This window comes from Chlorocebus sabaeus, chromosome 2, assembly GCF_047675955.1.
Source record: "Chlorocebus sabaeus isolate Y175 chromosome 2, mChlSab1.0.hap1, whole genome shotgun sequence".
NCBI classification, from domain to species: Eukaryota; Metazoa; Chordata; class Mammalia; order Primates; family Cercopithecidae; genus Chlorocebus; species Chlorocebus sabaeus.
Window position 1 is genome coordinate 35,056,571 of NC_132905.1, and position 26,588 is coordinate 35,083,158.

Here is a 26,588-nt window from a genome sequence, read left to right on the forward strand (position 1 = left end):
AAACGATCCTCCTACCTCAGCCTCCTAAGTAGCTGGAACTACAGACACACGTCACCACACAAGCTAATTTTGAAAAAAAAAATTTGGAGAGACAGGGTCTCACTTTGTTGCCTCCCTAGGCTGGTCTTGAATTCCCAGCTTCAAGTGATCCTCCCACCTTGGCCTTCCAAAGTGATGGGACAATTGTAACTTTATAGGAAACCAAAATTTAAAATATAATACCATTTATAATATCTTAAAAATTAAATACCTAGTTATAAACCTAATAAAACATGCATAGAACTTACATGCTAGAAACTACAAAACTCCGATTAAAGAAATTAAAGAATTAAATAAATAGACATACCATGTTCATGGATTAGGAACCTCAACACAGTACTGATATCAATTCTCCCCAATGTGATAAGTTTTAACACATATGAAAATCCAATTTTTTTTATAGATGTAGAAGAGATTATTCTAAAATTTACATAAGCCAGGAACAGTGCTACTTGTCTTAGTCCCAGCTATTAGGAGGCTAAGATGGGAGGATCACTTGAGTCCAGGAGTTGGAGGCCAGCCTGGGCAATATAGTGAGACCTCATCTCTTAAAAATAAAATAAACAAATAAAACTTATAAGGAAAAGCAAAGAAACTAGAATAGCTTAAAATTTTTCTGAAAAAGAAAAAGTGGGAGGGATCACTCTACCCAATGTCAAGACTTACTGCATAGCAAAGTAATCAAGACTGAGTGGTACTGGCTAAGGGACACACATATAAGTCAATGCAATAGAGTAACCAGAAACAGACCCACACAAGTACAACTAACTATTTTTTAACAAAGGCACAAAAACAATTCAATGTTGGATGGACAGTCTTTTCAACAAGTAAAGCTAGAGTAACTGGATATCCATAGGCAAAAACATAAACCTCAACCTTATACATTATACAAAAATTAAAGCATCATAGATCTAAATGTAAAATTATAAAATCTTTGGAAGAAAACAGAAGAAAATATTCTGGATCTAGGATTTGGTGAACAGTTCTTCACACCTGACACCAAAAAGTGTGATCCATAGCAAAAAAAATGATAATGTGGACTTCATTACAATTTTAAAGTTTTGCTATGAAAGACTCTGTTGAGAGAAGGAAAAGACAAGCTACTGACTGGGAGAAAATATCTGCAAACCACATATCTGAAAAAGAACCTTATGTGGAATACATAAAGAACTCTCAAAACTCAACGGTAAAAACAAAACCCAATTAGAAAATAGGCAAAAGGTATGAAGAAACAATTTGTCAAGGAGGATACAGAAATGGCAGAGAAGCCCCATGACAACATGTTCAACATCACTACCCATTATGGAAATGCAAATTAAAACCATGAGATATTACTATACATCTATTAGAATGGATAAAATGAAAAATAGTGACTTCCAAACAGTGAGAATTCAGAGAAACTGGATCACTCATATATTTCTGAAAGAAATTACAGAAGACAGCAATAAATGAAAAGATACCCTCTGTTCATGCATTGATAGACAATATCGTTAAGCTGTCAAAGTTACCCAAAGCAATTTACAAATTCAGTGTAATCCCTTCTCAAATCCCAATGATGTTTTTTACAGAAGTAGAAAAATCCATTCTAAAATTTATATGGAATCTTAAGAAACTCTGAATATCCAAAACAATCTTGATAAAGATCAAAGCTGTAGAACTCACACTGCCGATTTTAAAACTTAGTACAAAGCGACAGTCAGCAACAGTGGGATACTGGCATAAGACAGACATACAGACCAATGAAACAGAATAAAGAGACCAGAAACAAACACTCACATACCTGGTCAAAAGATTTTTGACAAGGATGCCAAGACCACTCAATAAGAAGTCTTTCAAACAAATGGTGCTGGGAAAACTAGATATCTAAAGAATGAAGTTGGACCTTACCATACACCATATAAAGAAATTAACTCAAAATGTATCAAAGACCTAAACATAGACCTAAAACTATAAAACTTTCATAAGAAAACAAAAAGGAAAATCTTTGTGATATTGGATTTGGCAATGAATTCCTGAAAATGACACCAAAAGCCCAGGCAACAAATTAAAAAATATATAAACTGGACATTTAAAATTTAGAACTTCTGTGCATCAAATGACACAACCAACAGAGTAAAAAGACAACCCATCTATATAACTCAACCACCACCACCACCAAAAAATCCAATTCGAAAATGGGCAATGAAGCCGGGCAGGTGGTTCATGCCTGTAATCCCAGCACTTTGAGAGGCCAAGGTGGAGGACCACTTGAGCCCATGAGTTTGAGACCAGCCGGGGCAACATAGGGAGAATCTGTCTCTACAAAAAGTAAAAAAAAAAAATTAGCTGGATGTGGTAGCACGTGCCTGCAGTTCCAACTACTCACAAGGCTAAGGTGAGAGGATCATTTGAGCCCAAGAGGTTGAGGCTGCAGTGTGAGCTGTGTTCACACCACTGCACTCTGGCCTGGGCAACACAGCAAGACCCTGTCTCAAAACAAACAAACAAACAAACAAAAAAAGGGCAAAAGACATTTCTCTGAAGAGGATATGGAAATGGCCAAGCACATGAAAAGAAACTCAACACCACTAATCATTAGAGAAATACAAATCATAACCATAATGAAATATGACTTCATATCCATTAGCATGGCTACTATCAAAAAACTAGAAAATAACAAGTGCCATCAAGGATTTGGAGAAATTAGAACCTTTGTGCACCATTGGTGGGAATGTAAAATGGTGCAACCACTATGGAAAACAGTACGGCAGTTTCTTAAAAAATTAAAAATAGAATTACCACATGATCTAGAAATTCCATTTCTGGGTATAAATTCCAAAGAATTGAAAGCAGGGACTGAAAGAGATACTTGTATACCCATCTTCATAGAAGCACTATTTGCAACAGCCAAAAGATGGAAGCAACCCAAAGTGATAAACAAAATATGATATATACACACAATGGAATATTACTTAGCCTTAAAAAGGAAATTCTGACACATGCTACAATATGGATGAACCTTGAGAACATTATGTTAAGTGAAATCCAGCCATAAAAGTACAAATTCTGTATGACTCTACTTTCTTATGAGGTACCCAGAATAGTCAACTTCACAGAGACAGAAGGGAGGTAGAATGGTGGTTGCCAGGCGCTGAATGGGAGAGGGAATGGGGAGTTACTGTTTAATAGGTATAGTTTCAGTTTTGCAAGACGAAAGGTTGTGTGGATGGATGGTGGTGATTTTAGTTTAACAATGTGAATGTCCTTAGTGCCACAGAACTGTACACTTAAAGATAGCTAAAATGGTAAATTTTATGGTATGTGTATTTTTCTTGGTTTTTTCTCTTTTTTTTTTTTTTTTTGAGACAGAGTTTCATTTTTGTTGTCTAGGCTGGAGTGCAATGGTAGAGTCTCAGCTCACTGCAAACTCTGCCTCCTGGGCTCCAGTGATTCTCCAGCCATAGCCTCCCAAGTAGCTGGGATTACAGGAGCCTGCCACTCATTCCAGCTAATTTCTTTATATTTTTAGTAGACACGAGGTTTCACCACGTTGGCCAGGCTGGTCTCAAACTCCTGACCTCAGGTGATCTGCCCTCCTGGCCTCCCAAAGTGCTGGGATTACAGGTGTGAGCCACTGCACCTGGCCTCGATATGTGTATTTTAACACAGTTGTTAAAAAATGGTCTTTGAGATGGGGGTCTCACTCTGTTGCTCAGGCTGGAGTGCAGTCGCTAGATCACGACTTACTGCAGCCTCAATTTCCTGGGCTCAGGTGATTCTCCCACCTCAGCCTCTTGAGTAGCTGGGATTACAGGCACACACCACCACACCCAGCTAATTTTTCTATGTTTTGTAGAGATGGGGTCTCGCCATGTTGTCCAGGCTTGTCTTGAACTCCCGCGCTCAAGCAATCTGCCACCTTGACCTCCCAAAGTGCTGGATTACAGGTGTAGGTCACCGCACCTGGCCAAGTTTTAAAATTTTTTTAGAAGTTAAAAAAAGTCAGCTGGGCATTGTGGCTCATGCCTGTAATTCCAACACTTCGGGAGGCTGAGGTGGGAGGATCAATTGAGGTCAGGAATTTGAGACCAACATGGGCAACATAGCAAGACCCTGTCTCTACCAAAAAAAAAAAGAGAAATAGTTTTTTAAAAGTCAGCGTTATATAAAACAAAAACAACAGAGAGGGAAAATTCTTATAGTGTAAAAGGGATTAAAGAATAACAACAAAATGCAATCTATGAACTTCAATTTTTTTTTGGAAAAGAAAAACAGGCCAGGCATGGTGGCTCACACCTGTAATCCCAACACTTTGGGAGGCCAAGGCAGGAGAATCACCTGAGGTCAGGAGTTTGTAACCAGCCTGGCCAACATGGTGAAACCCTGTCTCTACCAAAAATACAAAAATTAGCCAGGCGTGGTGGCGTGTGCCTATAATCCCAGCTACCCAGGAGGCTGAGGCAGGAGAATCACTGGAACGCGGAAGGCAGAGGCTGCAGTGAGCCGAGATCATGCCACTGCACTCCAGCCTGGGCAACAGTGCAAGACTCCATCTCAAAAAAGAAAAAGAAAAACAGAAACAAAAACAAAAACAGGGAAACATCTGTGAGATATCTAAGAAAACTTGAATATGGACTGTGTATTTGATGCCATTAGGGATCTACTGTTAATTTTCTTAGGTATGGCTACATTATCACAGTTATGTAGTAGGATGTCCTTTATCTTAGATGCATAAGGAAATATTTAGAAGTGAAATGTCATGATGTCTGCAACTTACTTCAAAAAGGTTTAACATAAAAGAAGACGGATTGAGGAAAAGAAAAAAGACAAACCACATATGGCAAAATGTTAAAAATTGTTGAATCTATCTGGTGGGTATAGCAAATATTCATTGTACTATTCTCTCATTTTGTTTTTTTTTGAAGACAGAGTCTCATTCCGTTGCCCAGGTTGGAGTGCGGTGGCACAATCTTGGCTCACTGCAACCTCTACCTCCCGGGTTCAAGTGATTTTCCTGCCTCAGCCTCCCTGTAGCTGGGATTACAGGCACGTGCCACCATGCCCAGCTAATTTTTGCATTTTTAGTAAAGACGGGGTTTCACCATGTTGGCCAGGCTGGTCTCAAACTCCTGACCTCAAGTGATTTGCCTGCCTTGGCCTCCCAAAGTGCTGGGATTACAAGTGTGAGGCACTGTGCCTGGCCTTCTCTCACATTTTATATATGGTTTGAACACTTTCGTAACAAAAATATGGGGGTGAGAGGAAAGAAAGTCTCAGAAGCAGCAAGGCTGAAACAGAAAGACGATCAAGATTAAAGTAAGAAAAACTTTTTCTGGGCAATGAAGATTGCCTGCCTTTCCCCACTTTTTCATGTTTAGTAGAAGGCTGATCTCACAATCATTCTCTGCACTAGAAATCGTTCATCGAGTTGGTCCTCTGGCCCACTTCCCAACCCATCATACAGTAGGCTGCTTTGCTGCCAAGGTTACCCAGAGCTCTTTGGTTTTCAAAGTTACAACCAGCAAGTGACAAAAGCATGAAAAGGTCAGGTGACCAAAAAAAAACCAGCTCCCCAGCTACTGCTGTACAAAGCCAAGACAATACTGAAAACAGTTTCCTTTCCACAACTATGTTATCCAAATAAAGTGCAAGCCTATAAAAATGCTGAAAGACCTTCTTCTCAGAAATAAATTGTCCTAATTAGTGTTTTATTTTATTATCAAATGGTGAAACTAAATTCTTTCTTTCCTTTGTATATTTTCTTGCTTCCCAAATTTAATTATTAACCAGAAGATAGTCTTTTATTCATCACTGAACCATGAAATGTGTCACTTAATTATTTACCTTTTAATTAAAAAAAAAAAACCTAGTAAGTATTTAACAACCCACAATGACTCCCAGCAGCCGAAATTAACTACTGTTAACATTGTGGCATATTTGCATTTTTCCACATTACGGCTTTTTAAAATTATGTATGTTGAATATTTACTGCCTATTTTGAGGGACAAAAGGGAATATTACCTAAAAATCTAAAGTCATCATTGATCCTCACCCCCTAGAGGTCACCACTATGAGTTTGCTGTGTATCCAACCAGTCTTTTTTTCTTCTTTTTTTTTCTTTTTGAGACGAGGTTTCACTCTTGTTGCCCAGGCTGGAGTGCAACGGGGTGATCTTGGCTCACTGCAACCTCTGCCTCTGGGGATCAAGCGTTTCTCCTGCCTCAGGATCCCGAGTAGCTGGGATTACAGGCATGCGCAACCATACCTGGCTGATTTTGTATTTTTAGTAGAGATGGGTTTCTCTACGTTGGTCAGGCTGGTCTTGAATTCCTGACCTCAGGTGATCTACCCGCCTCAGCCTCCCAAAGTGCTGGGATTAGAGGCGTGAGCCACCATGCCCGGCCATCTTTTTTCTTTTAGTAGAAATATTCAAAGATCGGGCACAGTGGCTCACGTCTGTAATCCCAACACTCTGGGAGGCCAGGCATTCAACACCAGCCTTCGCAACAAGACCTCATCTTTACAAAAAATAAAAATAAAAAAATTAGCCAGGCATGGTGGTGTGCGTCCGAAGTCCCAACTACTTAGGAGGCTGAGGTGGGGGAATCACTCGAGCCCAGGAGTTCCAGGCTGCAGTGATTGCGCCGCCGCACTCAAGCCTGGGCGACAGAGTGAGCCTCTATCTATAGAAAGAAAAAGGAAGAAAAAAATTTTTTCAAACATATACCATACCCAGCAATGACACTGCCCTCTATCCCCCAGGTCTACCTGAGCATGGCTGGCACATCCTGGGTAGAGAGTCTATGGTCACCAATGACTTTATAAGTTTCACCTTCAGAAGACACATAGACTCAGCAGACCCAATAACTCAGCTTACGTCAAAGATGCTGCTTTCATATTATAACTTATTTCTGATTTTCATTGGATTCAGACTCAGAATTTAGGCACGATAGATGACTGACAGACGACAAGAAAAAACCAAGAGCTGGCCGGGCGCGGTGGCTCAAGCCTGTAATCCCAGCACTTTGGGAGGCCGAGACGGACGGATCACAAGGTCAGGAGATCAAGACCATCCTGGCTAACACGGTGAAACCCTGTCTCTACTAAAAAATACAAAAAAAAAAACTAGCCGGGTGAGGTGACGGGCGCCTGTAGTCCCAGCTACTCGGGAGGCTGAGGCAGGAGAATGGCGTAAACCCAGGAGGCGGAGCTTGCAGTGAGCTGAGATCTGGCCACTGCACTCCAGCCTGGGTGACAGAGCGAGACTCCGTCTCGAAAAAATAAAAATAAAAAAATAAAAAAAAAAAAAGAAAAAAACAAGAGCTAAACAGATGTAGTTTGCCGAAGATCACAAAGCTAAGTAAAGATTAACATCATCAGAACCTAAATGACCAGGTACCCTGACTCTGAACTTTTTCCTTCTGCTGAACCCCACTGTTTTCCTGACAATAAAGCCAGTCATGGGTATAATATACTTGAATTCTAAACAATCATCTCTGTTCTTCCCATCTTATATGTAAATAGTTAACTCACTGCTCACTGCTATTATAACAACTGCTGCATGAACAGCCAGTATGTTTTCCTGTTTGTTTATATTTCATTACCCTGCTTCCCGGGAAACGAAGAAAAAATTGGAAATTTTATTTTTACCCAGTTTTTCTCCAAGATTGATGCTTTCTTTATCTTGAAATTAAACAATTAAAATACTATATATTCTTCTTATATCCTGTACACTTTGTGTTTTGAATGTTTTACAAAGTGAATCCTCATGTACCATCTGATTCATCTCATAGAAAACTGACATGAACAATTTGGTATGCAACTCTCAGTAATACATAGTTTGGGTGTTTTTTTGTTGGGGAAATATTTGTTTTTACATAAACAAAACAATAAAATATGTCACTGCTCTGCAACATGCTTTTTTTCACTTAACATTATACCTCGGAGATCTTTCCAGCTTAGTACATAGAACTGAATCTCATTTTTAAAACTGCTGGCCAGGTGCGGTGGCTCATATCTGATCACTAATGATGTTGAATACCTTTTATTTATTTATGTATTTATTTATTTATTTATTTTTGAGACAGAGTCTTGCTCTGTTGTCCAGGCTGGAGTAAAGTGGCACAATCTTAGCTCACTGCAACCTCTGCCTCCTGGGTTCAAGCAGTTCTCCTCTTGAGTTCAGGAGTTCGAGACCAGCCTGGTCAACATGGCAAAACTCTGTCTCTACAAAAACTTAGGCATGGTGGTCACAGGGGCATGCCTATGGTCCCAGCTACTCAGGAGGCTGAGGTGGGGAGATTGCTTGAGCCCAGGAGGTCGAGGCTGCAATGAGCCGAGATCGAGCCACTGCACTCCAGGCTGGGCAACAGAGTGACATCTTGTTTCAAACAAAACAAAACAAAAATAAAAAATAAATCACATAAAACTGTTGTACTGTGTTCTTTTGTTTTTATTTAACCAGCTGCTATGATTGAATATTCAGGATTTTTACTACTTATGTTTGCTATTGCAAACAATGCTATGGTGAGCAACCTTTTATGTCCATCTTTGGCACAAACACAAAAGTTTCTGCAAGGAAGAGATCTAAAAGTAGCACTGCCAGGTTAAGAGGTGCCTGCATTTTAAATTTTGATAGGTGTTGCCAAATTGTTCTTTTAAACCATTTACCTATAATATGCCAGAGTACCTGTTTCCCACAAGTTTCTAAATTATGTGTTACCACTCTTCAACTAATGCCAAATTAGTGGCTAGAATTCTGAGTTACAACTCACACTTCCCTAATTGCAAGGGAAGTTGTCAAATGTTTATTGATTATCTACATTTCTTTTTCTGTGAGTGCATAGTCATATTCTTTACCTTCTTTCTAGTCGTCATTTGAGTTTCTTCAGAATAATTTACATATTTCATCATATTTTAAAAGTTGTATTGGGCCGGGTACAGTGGCTCACGCCTGTAATCCCTGAACTTTGGGAGGCCGAGGCAGGTGGATCATCCGAGATCAGGAGTTCAAGACCAGCCTGGCCAACATGGTGAAACCTCGTCTCTACTAAAAATACAAAAATTAGCTGGGAGTGGTGGCACATGCCAGTAATCCCAACTACTTGGGAGGCTGAGGCAAGAGAATCACTTGAACTTGTAATTTGAATGTCATCAGGAATCTGATATGGACTGGCTGTGTCCCCACCCAAATCTTATCTTGAATTGTAACTCCCATAATTCCCATGAGTCATGGGAGGAACCTGGTGGGAGGTAATTGAATCATGGGGGTGGGTTCTTCCCTGTGCTGTTCCCATGATAGTGAATAAGTCCCATGAGATCTGATGGTTTTAAAAATGGGAGTTTCCCTGCACAAGCTCTCTTCTCTTGTCTGCTGCCATGTAGGATGTGCTTTTCACTTTCTGCCATGATTGTGAGGCCTCCTCAGTCATGTGGAACTGTGAGTCCAATAAATCTCTTTCTTTTGTAAACTGCCCAGTCTCAGGTATGTCTTTATCAGCAGCATGAAAACAGACGAAAACAGAGTCCGTTGCATTTTTTTTTAAAGAACTTGCTAAACTCTAATTAGTCCTAACAGTTTTGTCTATTGTCTTAAGTTTTCTGGTTAGTAAATCAAAGCAGTTTTCTCTCTTTTTTTATTTACAATTTATTTACAGTTTTTATTTCAACTCATTAATTCATCAACTTTTTATTGTGCACCTACTGTGTGCCAGGCACTGTTCAGAGCACTGGGGATTTAGCAATGAACAAAAGGACAAAAAATCCTTGAAACACAACCAGAACTTAATTTTAAGGGAGGGAGGCGTGAGGGAGGAGAGACAAACTAAATAAGTAAGTAAAACATACTTGTCATATGGTGATAAGTGGGAGGTTGTGAGTCCTAAGAGGAGGGTAGAGTGCAGTTTAAAAGATGAGGAAAGGCCTCATCAAGAATACCTTTGCATAAAGACCTAAAGGAAGTGAGAGCACAAGCTATGCAGCAAGGGCAAAAGCCCTGAAGGGAGTGTCACTGAGCCTGTGTGGCTGGAGCAGAGTAGGTGAGGAAAAGAGTATCAGATGAAAAGGAAAAAAAAAAAGTATGTGTGTGGGGGGAAGATTAGTTAAGGTCTAGTACTTGATTATTTCAGCTTTTACTTGTAGTGCTTAGAGTGCTTCAAAAAGAGGTATGACATAAGAAAAGATGTACATTTTAATAATATCACTCTATTTGCTGTGTTGAAAACGGACCAAAGGGGGATAAAAGTTGAACCTGAGAGACCAATTAAGACTCTACTGCTAGAGAGGCATGGTGGCTCATGCCTGTAATCCCAGCACTGAGGGAGGTCAAGGAGGGCAAGGAGTTTGAGACCAGCCTGGGCAACATGGCAAAATCCTGTCTCTACAAAAAACACAAAAGTTAGCCAGGTGTGGTGGCACACATCTGTAGTCCCAGCTACTCAGGAGGCTGAGTTGGGAGGATTGCTTGAGCCTGGGAGGCAGAGGTTGCTGTGAGTGGAGATCACACCACTGCACTCCAGCCTGAGTGACAGAGTGAGACCCTGTCTCAAAAAAAAAAAAAAAAAAAAAAAGAGTCTACTGTAATAATCCACTCAATAGATGATTATTTCTTTTGCTTATCTTATTACATTAGCTGGAACCTTATTATATTCAGTTTAAATCAGGAATGAGTGTTAAATTTTAAGCAGATTTTTTTGGGGGGAGCATCTACCAGTCTATTAACTTCATTAATAGATTTCCTAATAATGAACAATTCTTGCATTTCTTGTACAAAGCCTACGTGTGCATGAAGTAGTACTGTTGTTTTACCATACTTTTAGATTCAATATACTACTGTTTTACTTATGATTTTTGTATTTGTAGCTCTCCTTTGTGCTTTCCTAATCAAGTACCAGGATTATGCCAGCCTCAGGGAATGAGTGGGAAAGCTTTCTGAGGACTATACTCCACTCAGCACACTTTCCATTTCTATCTCTCCTGGTAATACATCCTGTGACCCTTCCAGGCCAGTGTCCCATCATGATTTATCCAGGTGCAAGTCAGGTCAAGTGGAGTCCTTCCCAGGGCTCTCACTCTAAAGCTAGAAGAGAAATGGCCTCCAGGATCACGGTGCAGGAAGAATGTGGTTTGGGGCTACGATAACCATCTTCCCTGCCTTGGGGAAGATATATTCATAGGAGAATGCGCAACCAGGTAGTGAGAAGCAGATGAGAGACAGCATGGACAGAGTTAACGGTTCTGACAGCAGAGTCTTGGCTCCAGTACCTAAGGCACTAGTTCCAGCAACTCTTCCTATAAGTCTATCTCCCCACTATCCTTTCCAGTCAAATAAGCCAATACATTCCATTTTTGACTTAAATCCTTTGAATTGGATTTCTGTCACTTGCAATGGAAAGCATTCTTAATATAAAAGCAATCCCAGGAAGTATTTAGGGTTGAACCATACTGGTGTCTACACATTATTTTGAAAAGCATTAAAAAAAATTGGATGGAGAAAAGGATCTGCCTTATATAAGGCATATATAGCACATACATTAAGTATAGAATCTAGGTATGGAATATACAAATGTTCACTGAAAAATTCTTCTTTTCTGTACTTTTGAAATGTTTCACAATAAAATGTTGGTGGCATTTGGGAATCAACAGCACAAGTAATAAAAGCCATATTGGCATTAATCTGGACTTTAGGTGCTAATTAAAAAGAGCTCATTGTAGGACTGCTATGGGTTTAAGAAAACTGGCCCTGCATTAACGCAGCAATCATTTACCTCCCTTTGCAAAACTAGAGATATGGAGAAAAGGAAAAAAGGTGGGATGTGCAGTAAGGCAATAAATGACACTTCCCACTGATGTCTCTGCTAGAGGAATAACCTGCAGTGGAAAAAAGCTAGCCAATGTTCCTGCTGTCATAGCTAATACATGGTTGACCGATGACCATAAGGTGTCTCAAACTGAAGGGACAAACACACAGACACATGTGATATGCCTGAAGAATGTGCTTGCATCACTGAATTATTCAATGATTTAAATTTTCTCCCAGTACTTTCATGTAGCTTACTAGAGCCATTAGTAATCCTAAGCAATGTAAACTTCATTCCACACAGCTACCTCCCTGGTAAAAATAAACAGTTGACTAATCCATATCCATTCTCCTCTTCTTTCTTAGTAGAGTACAACTTTATTTGGGGCAACAATAGGTCCAGGTCCTTTGCCTCCAGAGTTAATCAATGTTAGACACACACAGAAGTCATCAAGTAGAAGCTTCCAAGACAGCTCTCTAAAGGGAACTGACTCAACAAGGAAGGAAACCCCTTCTGTTTCCGTTTCTTGTCTGACAGACATAATGGCTGGAGTTCCTATAGCCATTCTGTGATCATGGAGCTACGGTGAATATAGAAGCCACCTGCTAAAAGACAGCAGAACACAAACACAGAAGAGGCCTGGTTCCCTGATGACTCTGTAACAGGACTGGCCTGCCTTTGAACTAGACAGACATCTTCTTAAAGTCATTATTGTTAAGCATCTTGCCAGCTGCCAAACTTAGTTCCTGATAGGCCACCTTACCTAAAACGGTTAAAACTCATGTCCAATAGCAACTCATGTCTACACACATTTCATGAATTGGTATGCATGACACTCTACAAACTAAATTCCAGAACTTCAGAAAATGTTACCTATCACAAATGGAAAATGTTATCTGGAAGTTTGTTCACTATATTCTAGTGTATACAACACTTTATTTTCCATTTTCTTCCTTTTCTCTGGCATTCTCTTAATATTTCCTTACAGAACCTGTTCTTTGTAAAGTCAGTTTCACAGGTCTTCAGTCACAAAGCATTTACAATTCCTTTCCTTCACTTATTTGACCACTAAAAACATGCCAAATCTAAATGCAATGTGAAATCCTGAGTTGGATCCTGGAACAGAAAAAGAATGTGTGGAAAAACTGGGAAAATTCAAATAAAAGCTGGAGTAGTAAACTCCAAGTAAACAAAAATTTACTAAGTAAACAAATCTATTATACCAATATTAATCTCTTAGTTTTGATAAATGCACCAGGGTTATATGTAAGATCTTAATATTAAGGGAAGCTGCATGAAGAGTATATAGGAACACTGCACCATATTTGAAATTCATCTATAAATCTAAAATTATTTCAAAATTGAAAGTTAAAAACAAAAAGAATGCCAAACGAGCTGCCTTTTCTTCAAAACAGAGCAAAAAATCACAGATAACAATTTTAAATATCGAAGTTGCAAACCCTATTTTGTTTTTCTTTCTTTTTTAAAAATTTTATGGCAAAAACAATAATTCAAGCTGTGTTACTTAAAGGGCATTTGTGTCTCATTCACTCCCCTCTCCAAAGGTCAGAACCTCAGAGGAGGCCCCGCAAGCTGTGAAACACTGTTAAGATAGTATGTACTATTAATACCACAATACTCACTAAATAAGAGTCCTCAGTATACTGCCATCACAGATACAAGTGAAAAGAAGTTATATAGGCCTCTAACCCTGGACCAGAAATAAAGTCATACAAGTCTAAGTAAGCATACCCTTTACAGGCACCACACCAAGCCTTCCTGGCCAGCATCCAAGTAAACTGGAGCTGAAGCTCCACATTTTCAGGTATTCCAGGGCATTGGCTTGCTTTGCGTTTAGAGTTTTCTTAAGGCTGTGACCATCTGCACTGTAGTTATTACTTCTGTAAATCTGTAAATCCCCCAAGAGAACCAGGGGTAATGGCAGCTGGCTAAGAAACACCTGAAGAGATAACTAACCTCTGCGAGGCTTTTAATTAAAGTGCTTTCTCTAGAGCATCACTATCATGAACCACTTTCCTTTTTTTTTTTTAATTTTTGAGACGGAGTCTTACTCCATTGCCCAGGCTGGAGTGCAGTGGCACGATCTCAGCTCACTGAAACCTCTGCCTCTTGGGTTCAAGCAATTCTCCTGCCTCAGCCTCCCCAGTAGCTGGGATTACAGGCACCCGCCACCAGGCCTGACTCATTTTTGTATTTTTAGTAGAGATGGGGTTTTTCCAAGGCCAGGCAGGTCTTCAACTCCTGACCTCAGGTGATCCACCCACCTCAGCCTCCCAAGTGCTGGGATTACAGACATGAGCCACAGCACCCGGCCGATGAACCACTTTCTTACCACTTAGCTCACAACTACGACTCTTCATTCTCTGAATACCCATGAAATTTAACATAGCCCACAGCTTCACCTGTAATTATTCTCTATTCATTCAATACATAATTATTGGAGCAGTGTTTCATAATAGCTAACATTAGCAGTTCAAACTCAGCGAGTTCTACGTGTCAGATACCAATCTAGGCAGCAAGGGAAACAATGTGGGAAATGGCAATTTAAAATAGTCCCAGCCCCCTGATACTTTCCAGGGGTGATAAAGAAGGTTCTTCCCCATGACCCTCTTGACAATAAAGAAATCCTACCTATGTCACCCAAGCTACCTTGGTATGGGGAGGGGGTGATCGTGGGGAGGGTTCCCTGCCCCCTTTCGATATAGGAAGATCCGTAGAATCTTTCTATAGAAGATGGTAGAAGGGACCCCAGCATAGGAAATCCTTAATCAGATTGTTTTGCTAGAGCACATCCTCCAGTAGCTTCTTCGTAAAACATGCATGGGAGGTCAAATTTTGAGAACTTACATGTGTGAAATATCTTCATCCTTTCTTACACTTGCCTGAGAATTTGGCTGGGTGCAGAATTCTGGGTGGGAATCTATTTTCCTTCAAAAGGCACTCTTTGCTCCACTACTTCCTAGCTTCCAATCCTGCTAGAATCCTAGGATTCCTGATCCTATCTAGATTCTTTTGTCTTTATGGTGCTAGAAAATTTCATGATGCTATGCCATGACATGGATATCTTTATTTTAAACTGACAGATAAAACTGTAGGTATGTATTTGTGTATCTGATGTTTTGAAGTATATATACATTGCGGAAAAGTTAAATCTAGCTAATTAACAAATGTATCACCTCACATAGTTGTTTTTGTGATGAGTACACTTAATATCCACTCTGTTTGCATTTTTCAAGAATATATCATCATTAACTACAGTTACCATGTTGTATAACCAATCTCTTAAACTTATTCCTCTACCCAACTGTAATTATGTATCCTTCAAACAGCATCTTCCCATCCCCGCTATACCCTAACTATCACTATTCTACTCTCTACTTGTATAAGATCAACTTTTTTTTTTTTTCTTGATCCAGGACCTCGCTCTGTTCCCCAGGCTGGAGTGCAGTGGCATGAACACAGCTCACTGTAGCCTTGACCTCTTAGGCTCAAAAGATCCTCCCATCTCAGCCTCCTGAGTAGCTGGAATCACAGGCGCATGCCACCAAGCCTGGCTAATTTTTTTTTTTTTTTTTTTTTTTGTAAAGATGGGGTCTCGCCATGTTACCCAGACTGGTCTCAAACTCATGGGCTCAAGCAATCCTCCCACCAGGGCCAAGATCAACTTTTTTAGATTCTACCCACATATGAGTGAGATCATGTGGTATTGGCATGGATATTTTAAAATTTATTGTGGTAGATTCTTGGCAAGTCCTTTTAATCTGGAAATGTATGTCCTTGGGTTCTAAGAAATGTATTTTTTTTTTTATCATTTCTTCATGTCTTCAAACAATAACTACTTGCTATCTCTCCCTGTTACCGACATCTACAGATCCCTAGGTCATTCTGTTAATTCATGATGATCTCAATATTCACCACAATCTTTACCTCTCAGTGCCTTGATTCCCCCACTTCCAATGGTGGTGTCCTTTACCCTACTTTAGCTATTCCCTTCCACATTGCCCACATCCAAGCAGCTCAACACAGCTGCAGGAAAAGCATACAACTATGCTAACTAGGGTCTCACCTAGGTTTATAACTACAGACATCAAATGGGCATTAGGTGCTGCCTAGAAATTCTAAAACTTTTCCTTATTTTCAACTCATTCTTCCCCATTCTCTTGGATGAATCCGACACCTCTCTTCATTTTTAGCTGAAGACCTTCCTTCTTATTTACCTGAGAACACAGAAGTAATCAGAAGAGAACTTCCACTTTCTCTCACCAACCAGCATCTGGGTTCACATAATCTGCCACCAACGAATTGTCTGCATTGCTCCTATCTAACTTGAGGCCAACATCGCCATTTACGTACTAGATCCCATTCCACCTTACCTACTCAAGGACTTCACCCTTGCAAGTGTCTCTTCTCTTTAGTCATCAATTGTCCCTCCCTACTGCATCAGCCCATCAATTTACAAACATACTATAATGTCTGCCCATCTAAAAACAAAAAGAACTCAAACCTCATGATCTTCCAACTACAGCCTCATTATTCTGCTCTCCTTATAACCATCCTCAAAAGAATATCACTATGACTGTCTATATTCAGTGTCTTCAATTCTCCTCTCATTTTCTCCTTTGTAAATTAACCAATTTATTTTTTGAGAGACAGGGGTCTTGCTATGTTGCCCAGACTGGACTTGAATTCCTGGACTCAAGGGATCCTCCCACCTCAGTCTTCAGAGTAGCTGACTTACAGGTGACTGGCTTCATTTTCTCTTGAACCCACTGCACCAAAACTGTTCTTGTCAAGGTCACTAACGACCTCCACATTATCGAATCTAATTGTCGATTATTAGTCCTTTTTTTGTTTGACATGGAGTTTCACTCTTGTTGCCCAGACTGGAGGGCAATGACACGATCTTGGCTCCCTGCAACCTCCGCCTCCCGGGTTCAGGTGATTCTCCTGCCTCAGCCTCCCGAGTAGCTGGGATTACAGGTGCCCACTATCATGCCTAGTTAATTTTTTTTTTTGAGAAGGAGTCTTGTTCTGTCGCCCAGGCTGGAGTGCAGTGGCGCGTTCTCGGCTCACTGCAACCTCCGCCTCCCAGGTTCACGCCATTCTCCTGTCTCAGCCTCCTGAGTAGCTGGGACTACAGGCACCCGCCACCACGCTCAAACTACTGACCTCAGGTGATCCATCCGCCTCGGCCTCTCAAAGTGCTGGGATAACAGGTGTGAGCCACCGTGCCCAGCCTGATTATTCTCATCACACTATCAACAATCTCATTCAGCTTTCGATATCTATTTCCGATTATTCTCCCACCTCAGAGGTAGGAAACCATTTTCTCTCAGAACTTTTCGGAAGGCACTGCTATGCTGTCTTTTCTTCTTCTAGTGTTCTTAACACTAATAAATGGCAACTCCATTCCTTCAACAGCTGAGGCAAAAACCGACGAGGCCTTTTTGTGTTATCGTTCCTTCGGGCCTATTTCTTCCTCAGTACTTATATCTCACCATTCTATATTATGATTTTTACTGTTATTGTCTCTTCCCATTTACAAGAGTTATTTGAGGGCAGGGGACTGCCGTATTTATCTGAATCTACAGCACCTAACACAGTACTTGTTGCATTATTTATATAAAGAAACAGTGAAATTTAAACTATTAAAGAAGTCCCAAGCAGGAACAGATCCCTCTACAGAAAAACATTTTGAAGTAGGAAAGTATATTTCAGCTAGATTTCCACTGGTTCCTTAGCATTGGTCCAGATAGGTTAGTTTATACCTTGGTAATAATTCCAAAATCCCAGTGGTGTTTCACTTCTTGCTCAACCTACCTGTCAAGCACAGATCACCTGGAAGCTCACTCTGGGGCCTCAACTGATGGGTGGCTGCCATTTGCAGCCCCAACAGCTACCATGACAGAAGGAAAGAGAATGGAAAACTACACAACAGAAGCTTGTACCATGAAAGGCTACACAGTATTCCCACGCATTTCACTGACCAAAAGCAACTCTCAAGGCCACACCTAACTTCAAAGAAGCAAGCAGGTACAATTCTACTACATGCTCAAGAGACAGAAACCAAAAATACCTGGTAACACTGATGATTATCACATACTTAAAGAGAAGCCTCTAATTCTGAGCAACAATATTTTAATTCTTCATCTCCATTCTCCATCTGTGAAAATGAACTACCGTGCTAGAACCATACACTTGCAGAACTATCTATGGGTCTTAGGAATGTCGCTTCACCAGTTAGGTTTGCCCCTTTCATCACTCAGCAGTCAGCAGCCAAGCCATATATGGGTGACAGGAAAGTGCTAGAAACATTCAATGTCAAGAGTAAGGGAAAGGCTTGAATGGGCAAGAAAAGCACGTTCAATCATGTAGAAGTGGGGAAAGGAGGGAAGCCTTCAGCAAATTTCTTTCACCAAAGGTATTGGGCAGCTAGGCCTTGGGGTTCCTTGCACTAATCCTTGTCTGAAATCAAACAAGTTTCATTCAAACCACTTGATAGAGGATTTGGAGTGGGGGTATGATCAGTAAAGTGAGCCAGCATACTTCTGTTAACATAGAATCACTACCTTTTTTTTTTTTTTTTTTTGAGACAGAGTCTCGCTCTGCTGCCCAGGCTGGATGGAGTACAGTGGCCGGATCTCAGCACACTGCAAGCTCCGCCTCCCGAGTTCACGCCATTCTCCTGCCTCAGCCTCCTGAGTAGCTGGGACTACAGGCGCCCGCCACCGCGCCTGGCTAATTTTTTGTATTTTTAGTAGAGACGGGGTTTCACCGTGATAGCCAGGATGGTCTCGATCTCCTGACCTCGTGATCCGCCCGTCTCGGCCTCCCAAAGTGCTGGGATTACAGGCTTGAGCCACCGCGCCCGGCCAGAATCACTACCTTTAAAAGAATAAATAAAAAACACATAGTCATGCTACTAAAAACAAGAAAGGCAGCAGTTAAGAGACGGATTCTAAAGTAGAGATGATTTTTTTCCCCCTAAAGGTCTCAATAGACTCATATCCAAACTCCTAAGCGCAAGACAATCTGGGATAAACCTCAAGTCTACATAGAGCCTAGATTTAATGGATGGCTGTTCTAAAGTATCCTATGCAATGTCTATACAAGTTCAAATACTTTGCTTCAGACAGTGAAACTGGCAGAAATGTTGCAAAGGATTGGAGATGGTTACCACAAGCAGTTAAACTTGGAACTGTAAAGCCCACAAGGAATTACATTGAAGGGCAGAGCAGGAGTTCAAAAATGTCACTTGACAGATCTGAAGCAATTTAGGACTCCTAAATGCAATGCTTCATTGGTATCTACCTCCCATCTTCCCTATCCTTTATTTGTTCAACAAACATATATTGGACTCTGGGATGTGGAAAGGAATGCAGGGAAGTAAAAAAGAAACAGGTTTCTAAGAATCAGTCCCTTGTTCTGCAATAATTTGGTCTAGTTAAAGCAAACAACCCCAAAAAACAGATCAGCAAGCAAAGTTAAAACATATGCCTTAAGTACCATAACAAGAATATAAGAAAAGCTGTTCTAACAGGTAGACTGGCAACCTCCTTTCAAAGGAACAATACAACATTTGCTTTGCTATGTGGCTAGAATAAGAAAAAGCAAACAACAAAATCCTCTCTTGTTTTAATGATAGTTTAGAGGTACCAAAGCTCATGGCTCGCATTCTCTCTCCCTCTCCCTCTCAAAGGTCTCTGCTGCAACCCCTCCATCATTCCAACCTCCACACTGCGCCGGCGCCCCACAACAGCTCCATCACAAACAATGCCCAGACTAACAAGGTCAGCACCAAAGGCACAGGGCACAGAAATCGGAAACGGATCTTCCTATATCTAAAGGGGGCGGGGAACCCTCCCCACGATCACCCCCTCCCCATACCGAGGTAGCCTGGGACTGTGTCTCTACGGTAAGGGGCCCGGTGCCCGCCGCTTTCGGGGGCTCTAAGCCTCTTTCCCCCATTTACCCAGCTTTTCCTCCTGCGTCCCTAATACCTCTACTTCCTCCCAACCCGAGCTCCCTATTGTGGAGTGAGGGGGCGTCGCGATGCAGGCTGAAGCAGGGGGAGCTGGGGATACGCGCAATAGGGGAGATGCTGTCATTATGTACGTAGGGGGCGGGGGACACTCTTTAAGGAAGCCGTTGTCAAGGGCAAAGGCTCTAGAGACCCACGACAGGGGGCTTTCTAGGTAATCCATTTAGAGATTCTACACAAGGGAGCTACTGTGTGTGTGGAGGTGTGAGTTCTCTAGAGGTAGCAGTTTCTGGGGGAAACATTCCATGGGGAAGGCGAGTGAGTCATTTATAGGGAAGCCTCTGTGGGGTTCTGTGTAGAAGAATCTTTCCTGGGAGAAACGTTCTATGGGGGTGAGGACGTCATACCAGGGTCTTCACAGAGAACTGTTGTCCATAGGGGAGCCGTTGTGGAGAAACCGTTGCAGGGTTGTCTGTCTGGGAGCCACTGTGGGGAAACCGTTGCAGGGTTGTCTGTCTGGGAGCCATTGTGAGGAAACCGTTGCAGGGGTGTCTGTCTGGGAGCCATTGTGAGGAAACCGTTGCAGGGGTGTCTATAGGGGAGCCATTGTGGGGAAACCGCTGCAGGGGTGTCTATAGGGGAGCCATTGTGGGGAAACCGTTACAGGGTTGTCTGTCTGGGAGCCATTGTGGGGAAACCGTCGCAGGGTTGTCCAAAGGGGAGCCATGGTGGGCCCTCTACAGAGGGCGCCGTTCCTGGGAAAACATTTCTCCCCGAGCTGTTCAGGAAAGAACTGTCCCGAGGAAGCCATGTCGCACCACGCCCTGCGGCGAGAGGCGTCGCCGGACCCCGACAGCCCGCATCCCCCGCCCGGCCGACCCTCGGCTGCCTCTGCCCCGCGTACCTGACGGAGGGTGACCCGCGGCTGGAGCCGCCAGGGGACCGAGCGCGGGGCAGCCCCAGCCGGCGCGGGGGGTACACGTCCATGGCGGCGGGCGGCGGAGGAGGACGGTGCCGCTGCGAGGGTCTCTGTGGCCCGCAACGGCTCCAGGCTGGCTGCGGCCGGGCGGGGCGGCAGGGCGTGCCAGGTGGGAGGGGGCGCGGCGCGCGGGGCCCGGCGGGGGCGCGGGCGCGGGCGCGGGCGCGGGCGGGGGCGGGGGCGAGGAGGGGAGCGCGCGCACCGAGAGTGGATGGGGGCGTCGGGAGCGGCTGGAGTTGGGGGTCGGCACACTGCCACAGGGACCCCACTTCTTAAGAGGCGACGCCGCCGGGCCGGATGTTGGGAGCGCGTGTCCGCAGGGTGAGGGTTGCCACAGCGCCGCCCTGCTTCGTTCTCAAGCCCGACATCATAAAGCGGGGCTCTGCGCGGCGCCCCCCGGCCACGCACACTGACGCGCCCGGGGGCGGAGCCTCTCCCAGCCCGGCCCCGCCCCTCCGGCTCTGCCCGCCCCGCCCCGCCTCGCCCCGCCCGGCCAGCCCCCGCCTCCAGCGAAGTCTTCTGCTCCGGCGCCGGGGTCCAGCGCTCCTCCTCCGCACCCGGCTCGCTTCCCTACTCTCCGGAACGGGTGTCTTCCCGCCTCCTGCTCATCAATTCCGCACCCACCCTTCAAACGTCCGGTAGATTCCTAGCTGGCCTCGGGTTAGCATAGCAGTGCGCACCCAGCCCTGCGCAGAGCATGAGCGTTAGAGGCGCACAGGATCCCAGAAGACCCCTATAACCTTTACTGTTAAGATCCTAGCTCTACCGGTTTCTGCAGGGACATGTATAAGAAACTTGGGAAATACTTCACTGATAGTTACCAGGCGTCCTGTATATACAGGACGTATTTAATGACTATTGTCCTGCGTCCTTTGTTGACCTTGTCGGAATGCCTTAAATGTCCTATATTAATCTTTTTACAATAAATTGCAATAATTAGAGCTATTTTTCTCCCACAGTAATTCGTGCTAGATGACTTAAATTACAACACTGGCTGAAAATCCTTCCTTCACTAATGAAGATGTGGACAATCCCTATGGTGTCTCCTTCAGGTTTGTCTGAGGGAAGACCAGATGGGAGTAGGAATTTAAAGGGCTTGTCTTTCATATTCAAGAAAGCAAAATACTTTTTTAGCTCAAGTCCAGAGCCGTGAAGAAATAACCACTATTATTTAGAGATCACTTCTTGTCGGTGCAACAGCTCTGAAAATCAGCCAATCAGCGATAGCCTCACTCCGGTAACTATGCTTCTTAGTAAATCAATGACAACCTCACGCTTCTGAAAGTCAGCCAATCAGTGACCGCTCTAGGCCTGCGACAATAGCCAATCAACAAGTGCCTGACACCAGCGACCAGGCTTCGGAAAGTCAGTGGGTATTCAACTGCCGCACTCCAGTATCCACACACACAGCCGCGAGTCAGTCACTCGCTCCACACTTTTGCTTGGGAAAGACAGCCAATCCCTGAAGGCGAATGTTTCCAAAACCATTTTCTTTTCTTTCCCAGACTGAGTCTCATTCTGTCGCCCAGGCTGGAGTGCAGTGGTGCGATCTCGGCTCACTGCAACCTCTGTCTCCCGGGTTCAAGCGATTCTCCTACCTCAGCCCACCGAGTAGCTGGGACTATAGGCTCCCGCCACTACACCCGGCTCATTTTTGTATTTTTAGTAGAGACGGGGTTTTGCCATGTTGGCCAGGCTGGTCTCGACCCTTGACCTCAGGTGATCCGCCTGCCTTGGCCTCTCAAAGTGCTGGGATTACAGGCCTGAGCCACCCCGCGCCTGTCCTTTTTTAAAGCTCCTTTTTTTTCTCTTTTTTTTTGAGACAGAGTCTTGCTCTGTTGCTCAGGTTGGAGTGCAGTGGCATGATCTCCGCTCACTGCAACCTCTGCCTCCTGGTTCAAGTGATTCTTGTGCCTCAGCTTCCCAGGTAGCTGGGATTACAGGCCTGTGCCACCACGCCTGGCTAATTTTTTGTATTTTTAGTGGAGACAGGGTTTCGCCATGTTGGCCAGGCTGGTCTTGAACTCCTGGCCTCAAGTGATTCTCCCGCCTTGGCCTCCCAAAGTGCTGGGATTACAGGCGTGAACCGCGCCCGGCCTTCAAAACCTTTTATAAGATCAGCTCTGGCTTTGTTCAGAGAGGCTGTACCTTACAAGTACAGCTGTACCTTGCAAGCAGAGAAGAAATTCACTTTTTTTTTGCATCAGCTATTGAGTTCAATTTATTGTTTTGTCCGAGTTCAAAGTTCACAGCTCAAGATTCAATTCCATTTGGTATGAGTTTGGACTTATGACAGATGCAATGACACCATCATGAGATTTATCAAATACAACTCTCTCAATTCTTTCTATGCTTGCAGCGATCAGTTTTTTAGCTCAAGTCCAGAGTCATGAACAAGTAACGACCATTATTTAGAGATAACTTCCCATCGGTGCAAAAGCTCTGAAAATCAGCTCTAAAAACAATTCAACGGTGCTGGACGTGGTGATGAACGCCTGCAGTCCCAGCACTTTGGGAGGCTAAGATGAGTGGATTTCTTGAGCCCAAGAGTTTGAGACCAGCCTGGGCAACATGGCAAAACCTCATCTCTCTCTATATATGTATTTGTGTATGTATATTTTTATATATATATTTGCTTATAATATATATATTATATTTATATAATATATGTACAAAATATATTTCATATATGCACACACACACAAATTGGCCAGGCATAGTGGCATGTGTCTGTAGACCCAACTACTCAGGAGACTGAGTTGGGAGGATCGATTGAGCCTGGGAGGTCTAGGATGCAGTGAGTTGAGATCAGGCCACTGCACTCCAACATGGAGGACAGAGTGAGACCCTGTCTCAAAAAAAAAAATGAGTATAGGCACAGATTTGTGCAACCACCACCACAATCAATTTTAGAACATTTTTGTCAATCCAACAGGAAAATCCTGTACCTGTTAGCAGTCGTTTCCCATTTCTCCCCAACCACCCTAGCCCTAGAAAACCACTAACCTTTTAATTTGCCTATTCTGGACATTTCATGTTATCAGAACCATTCAATATATGGTTTTTCATGACTGCCTTCGTCCATTTAGCATAATGTTTATAAGGTTCATCCATGTTGCAGCATGTATCAGAATTTTGTTCCTTTTCATGGTTGAATATTATTCCATTGAATGGATATACCACATCTTGCTTATTCATTTATCTGTTAATGAACAGTCAGATTGTTTCCACTTTTTTGCTGTGTTTTGTAGCTAATGCTATATTAACATTTGTGTACAAGTTTTTGTGTGGACATACAGTTTGTTTCCTTGGAGATCTAAGAGTGAGTTTCTGGATCACATGATAACTCTATGTTTAACTTTTTGAGGAACTGTCAACCTGTTTTCCAAAGTGGCTGCATCATTTATATTCTCACCAGCATCATATGTCAGTTCCAATTTTTCCATTATCTTCCCTAATACTCATTATCTTTTTTATTATAGCCATTTTAGAGGTTATGAAGTGGTATCTCATTGTGGTTTTGGTTTACATTGCCTGATAGCTAATGATGTCAACCATCTCTTTGTGTGCTTAGTAGCCATTTGTACCTCTTCTTCTTCTTCTTTTTTTTTTTTTTTTTTTTTGAGAGGAAGTTTCACTCTTGTTGCCCAGGCTGGAGTGCAATGGTGTGATCTCAGCTCACCGCAACCTTTGCCTCCTGGGTTCAAGTGATTCTCCTGCCTCAGCCTCCCCAGTAGCTGAGATTATAGGCATGAGCCACCACGCCCAGCTAATTTTGTATTTTTAGTAGAGATGGTGTTTCCCCATGTTGGTCAGGCTAATCTCAAACTCCCAACCTCAGGTGATCCGCCTGCCTCAGCCTCCCAAAGTGCTGGGATTACAGGCGTGAGCCGCTGTACCTGGCATGTACCTCTTCTTTGGAGGAATGTCTGCTCGAATTTTTTGACGATTTTTACTTGGTTACTTATCCTTTTATTAAGTTGTGGTAGCTCTTTATGTAGTCTAGATACAAGTACCTTATCAGAAATATGATTTGCAAAAATTTTATCCCATTCTGTGGGTTGTCTTTTCACATTCTTGATATTGTTGTTTGAAACACAAAACTTTAAAATTTTAATGATATCCAGTTTATCAATTTTTTTCTTTTGTTGTTTGTGCTCTACATGTCATAACTAGGAAACTATTGCCTAATCCAAAGTCATGAAGACTTACTCTTACATTTTCTTGTAAGAGTTTAATAATTTTGGCTCTTACATTTTAGGTCTTTGATTAATTTCAAATTAATTTTTCTATATGAGGTGAGGCAGGGATCCAACTTCATTCTTTTCCATGTGGCTATTCACTTGTCTCAGACCATTTGTTAAACATACTATTTTTTTCCCATTGAATTGTCTTGGTACCCTTGTTGAAAATCAATTGTGTTACCCATTTTTTTATTTGTGTATATTTGAATCCACAAATGCCAAATTGCAAGAGTGAATTTTATGACAAATTTTCTGAAGAATGTATATTTATTAAAGGAGGGAAAATCCATTTGCAGCTCTTTGTGTGGTATGTAAGTGTTTATTCAACATTGAAAATGGTGGAAAGTCAGACATAAATCAGCACATACTAACGGCTCAGCATAAAAGATACGTGATTTTTGTACCAAAGGAATGGATAAAATGACAAATTTTAAAGACAAATTCAGATTGAGAAGATAAAATAATCACAGCAAAGTTGTAATGGCCTCCCACACTATCTGTTGTCATCATTCAGCTCAAGTCACTCTTTGAACATACTGCTACCAGTAGTATTTTCTAATGCCAATATTGCAAGCAAATTTTCAAATGCCGGGACAAAATCTACTGCAATAATTTGAGATGTAATGGCTCCACTTACTACTATTGCAGTGATTATCAAAGCTCTAAATGCCTCACTGTTTTATAGCATAACCATGGATATGAGTAACCACAGTGAAGAAAAGCTTTTCCTTTGCTTATGCAATAGTTTTCTTGTGAAAAAGGGTTGCTCGTGGGGCTATTTTGTGTAGAATCCCTTCCAGATGAGATTCAGAAATGAGCAAATTGTTGCAGAGATTCTCCTAATGAATTAGGAGTTATTAAAAACTGTAGAGCTTTTGATGGAAATAATACAAATAAAATATTGGTAGATGTTTGCACAATGTTTATTCAAAATTGAAGTAAAGCTTGACTGATTCTATGGAAGCTATTGACTGTCGTGCTCATATTCTGCATAATGCTGCTCAAACAGCATATGATGTCCTTTCCATTGCCTCTGAAGCAACTGTCCTGAAATTGTTCTTATGTCAGCATTTATAATATTTGAACTGAACAATTAAGATATTTATGTAATTTTGTTGGCATTTAGTATTCCTCAATTCTCTTGCATTCAAAAACCTGCTAGCTCGCTCTCTCTCTTTTTTTATTTTTATTTTTGAAATGAACTTTCACTCTTGTTGCCCAGGCTGGAGTGCAGTGGCACAATCTCAGCTCACTGCAACCTCCGCCTCTTGGGTTCAAGCCATTCTCCTGCCTCAACCTCCTGAGTTGCTGAGATCACAGGCATGCACCACCACGCCTGGCTAATTTTGTATTTTTAGTAGACATGGGGTTTCATTATGTTGGTCAGGCTGGTCTCGAACTCCTGACCTCAGGTGATCCACCTGCCTTGGCCTCCCAACATGCTGGGATTTCAGGCGTGAGCCACCACACATAGCCAGCATTCTTTAACATATGGATTTGAGAGACTCCTCAGTTTATTTGAAGTACTGAAAATATATTTTAATTTT

The 26,588-nt window shown here is 42.3% G+C and overlaps 1 protein-coding gene across 3 annotated transcripts in view; it reads right to left on the reverse strand.

Annotated features, from left to right (window-relative positions):
• DNAAF9 (dynein axonemal assembly factor 9) overlaps positions 1 to 20,908 on the reverse strand; it is a 163,959-nt gene extending 143,051 nt beyond the window's left edge. Inside the window, exon 1 of one of the 3 annotated variants that reach the window (XM_008019482.3) lies at positions 20,723 to 20,908. In XM_008019482.3, coding sequence (XP_008017673.3) covers positions 20,723 to 20,805 — 83 coding nt within the window. In that variant the 5' untranslated portion in view covers positions 20,806 to 20,908. The remainder of the gene's footprint in view (positions 1 to 20,722) is intronic. The other 2 variants (XM_037990851.2, XM_037990852.2) reach the window with 2 other exon arrangements.
• Between the last annotated feature and the right edge of the window lie 5,680 nt (positions 20,909 to 26,588).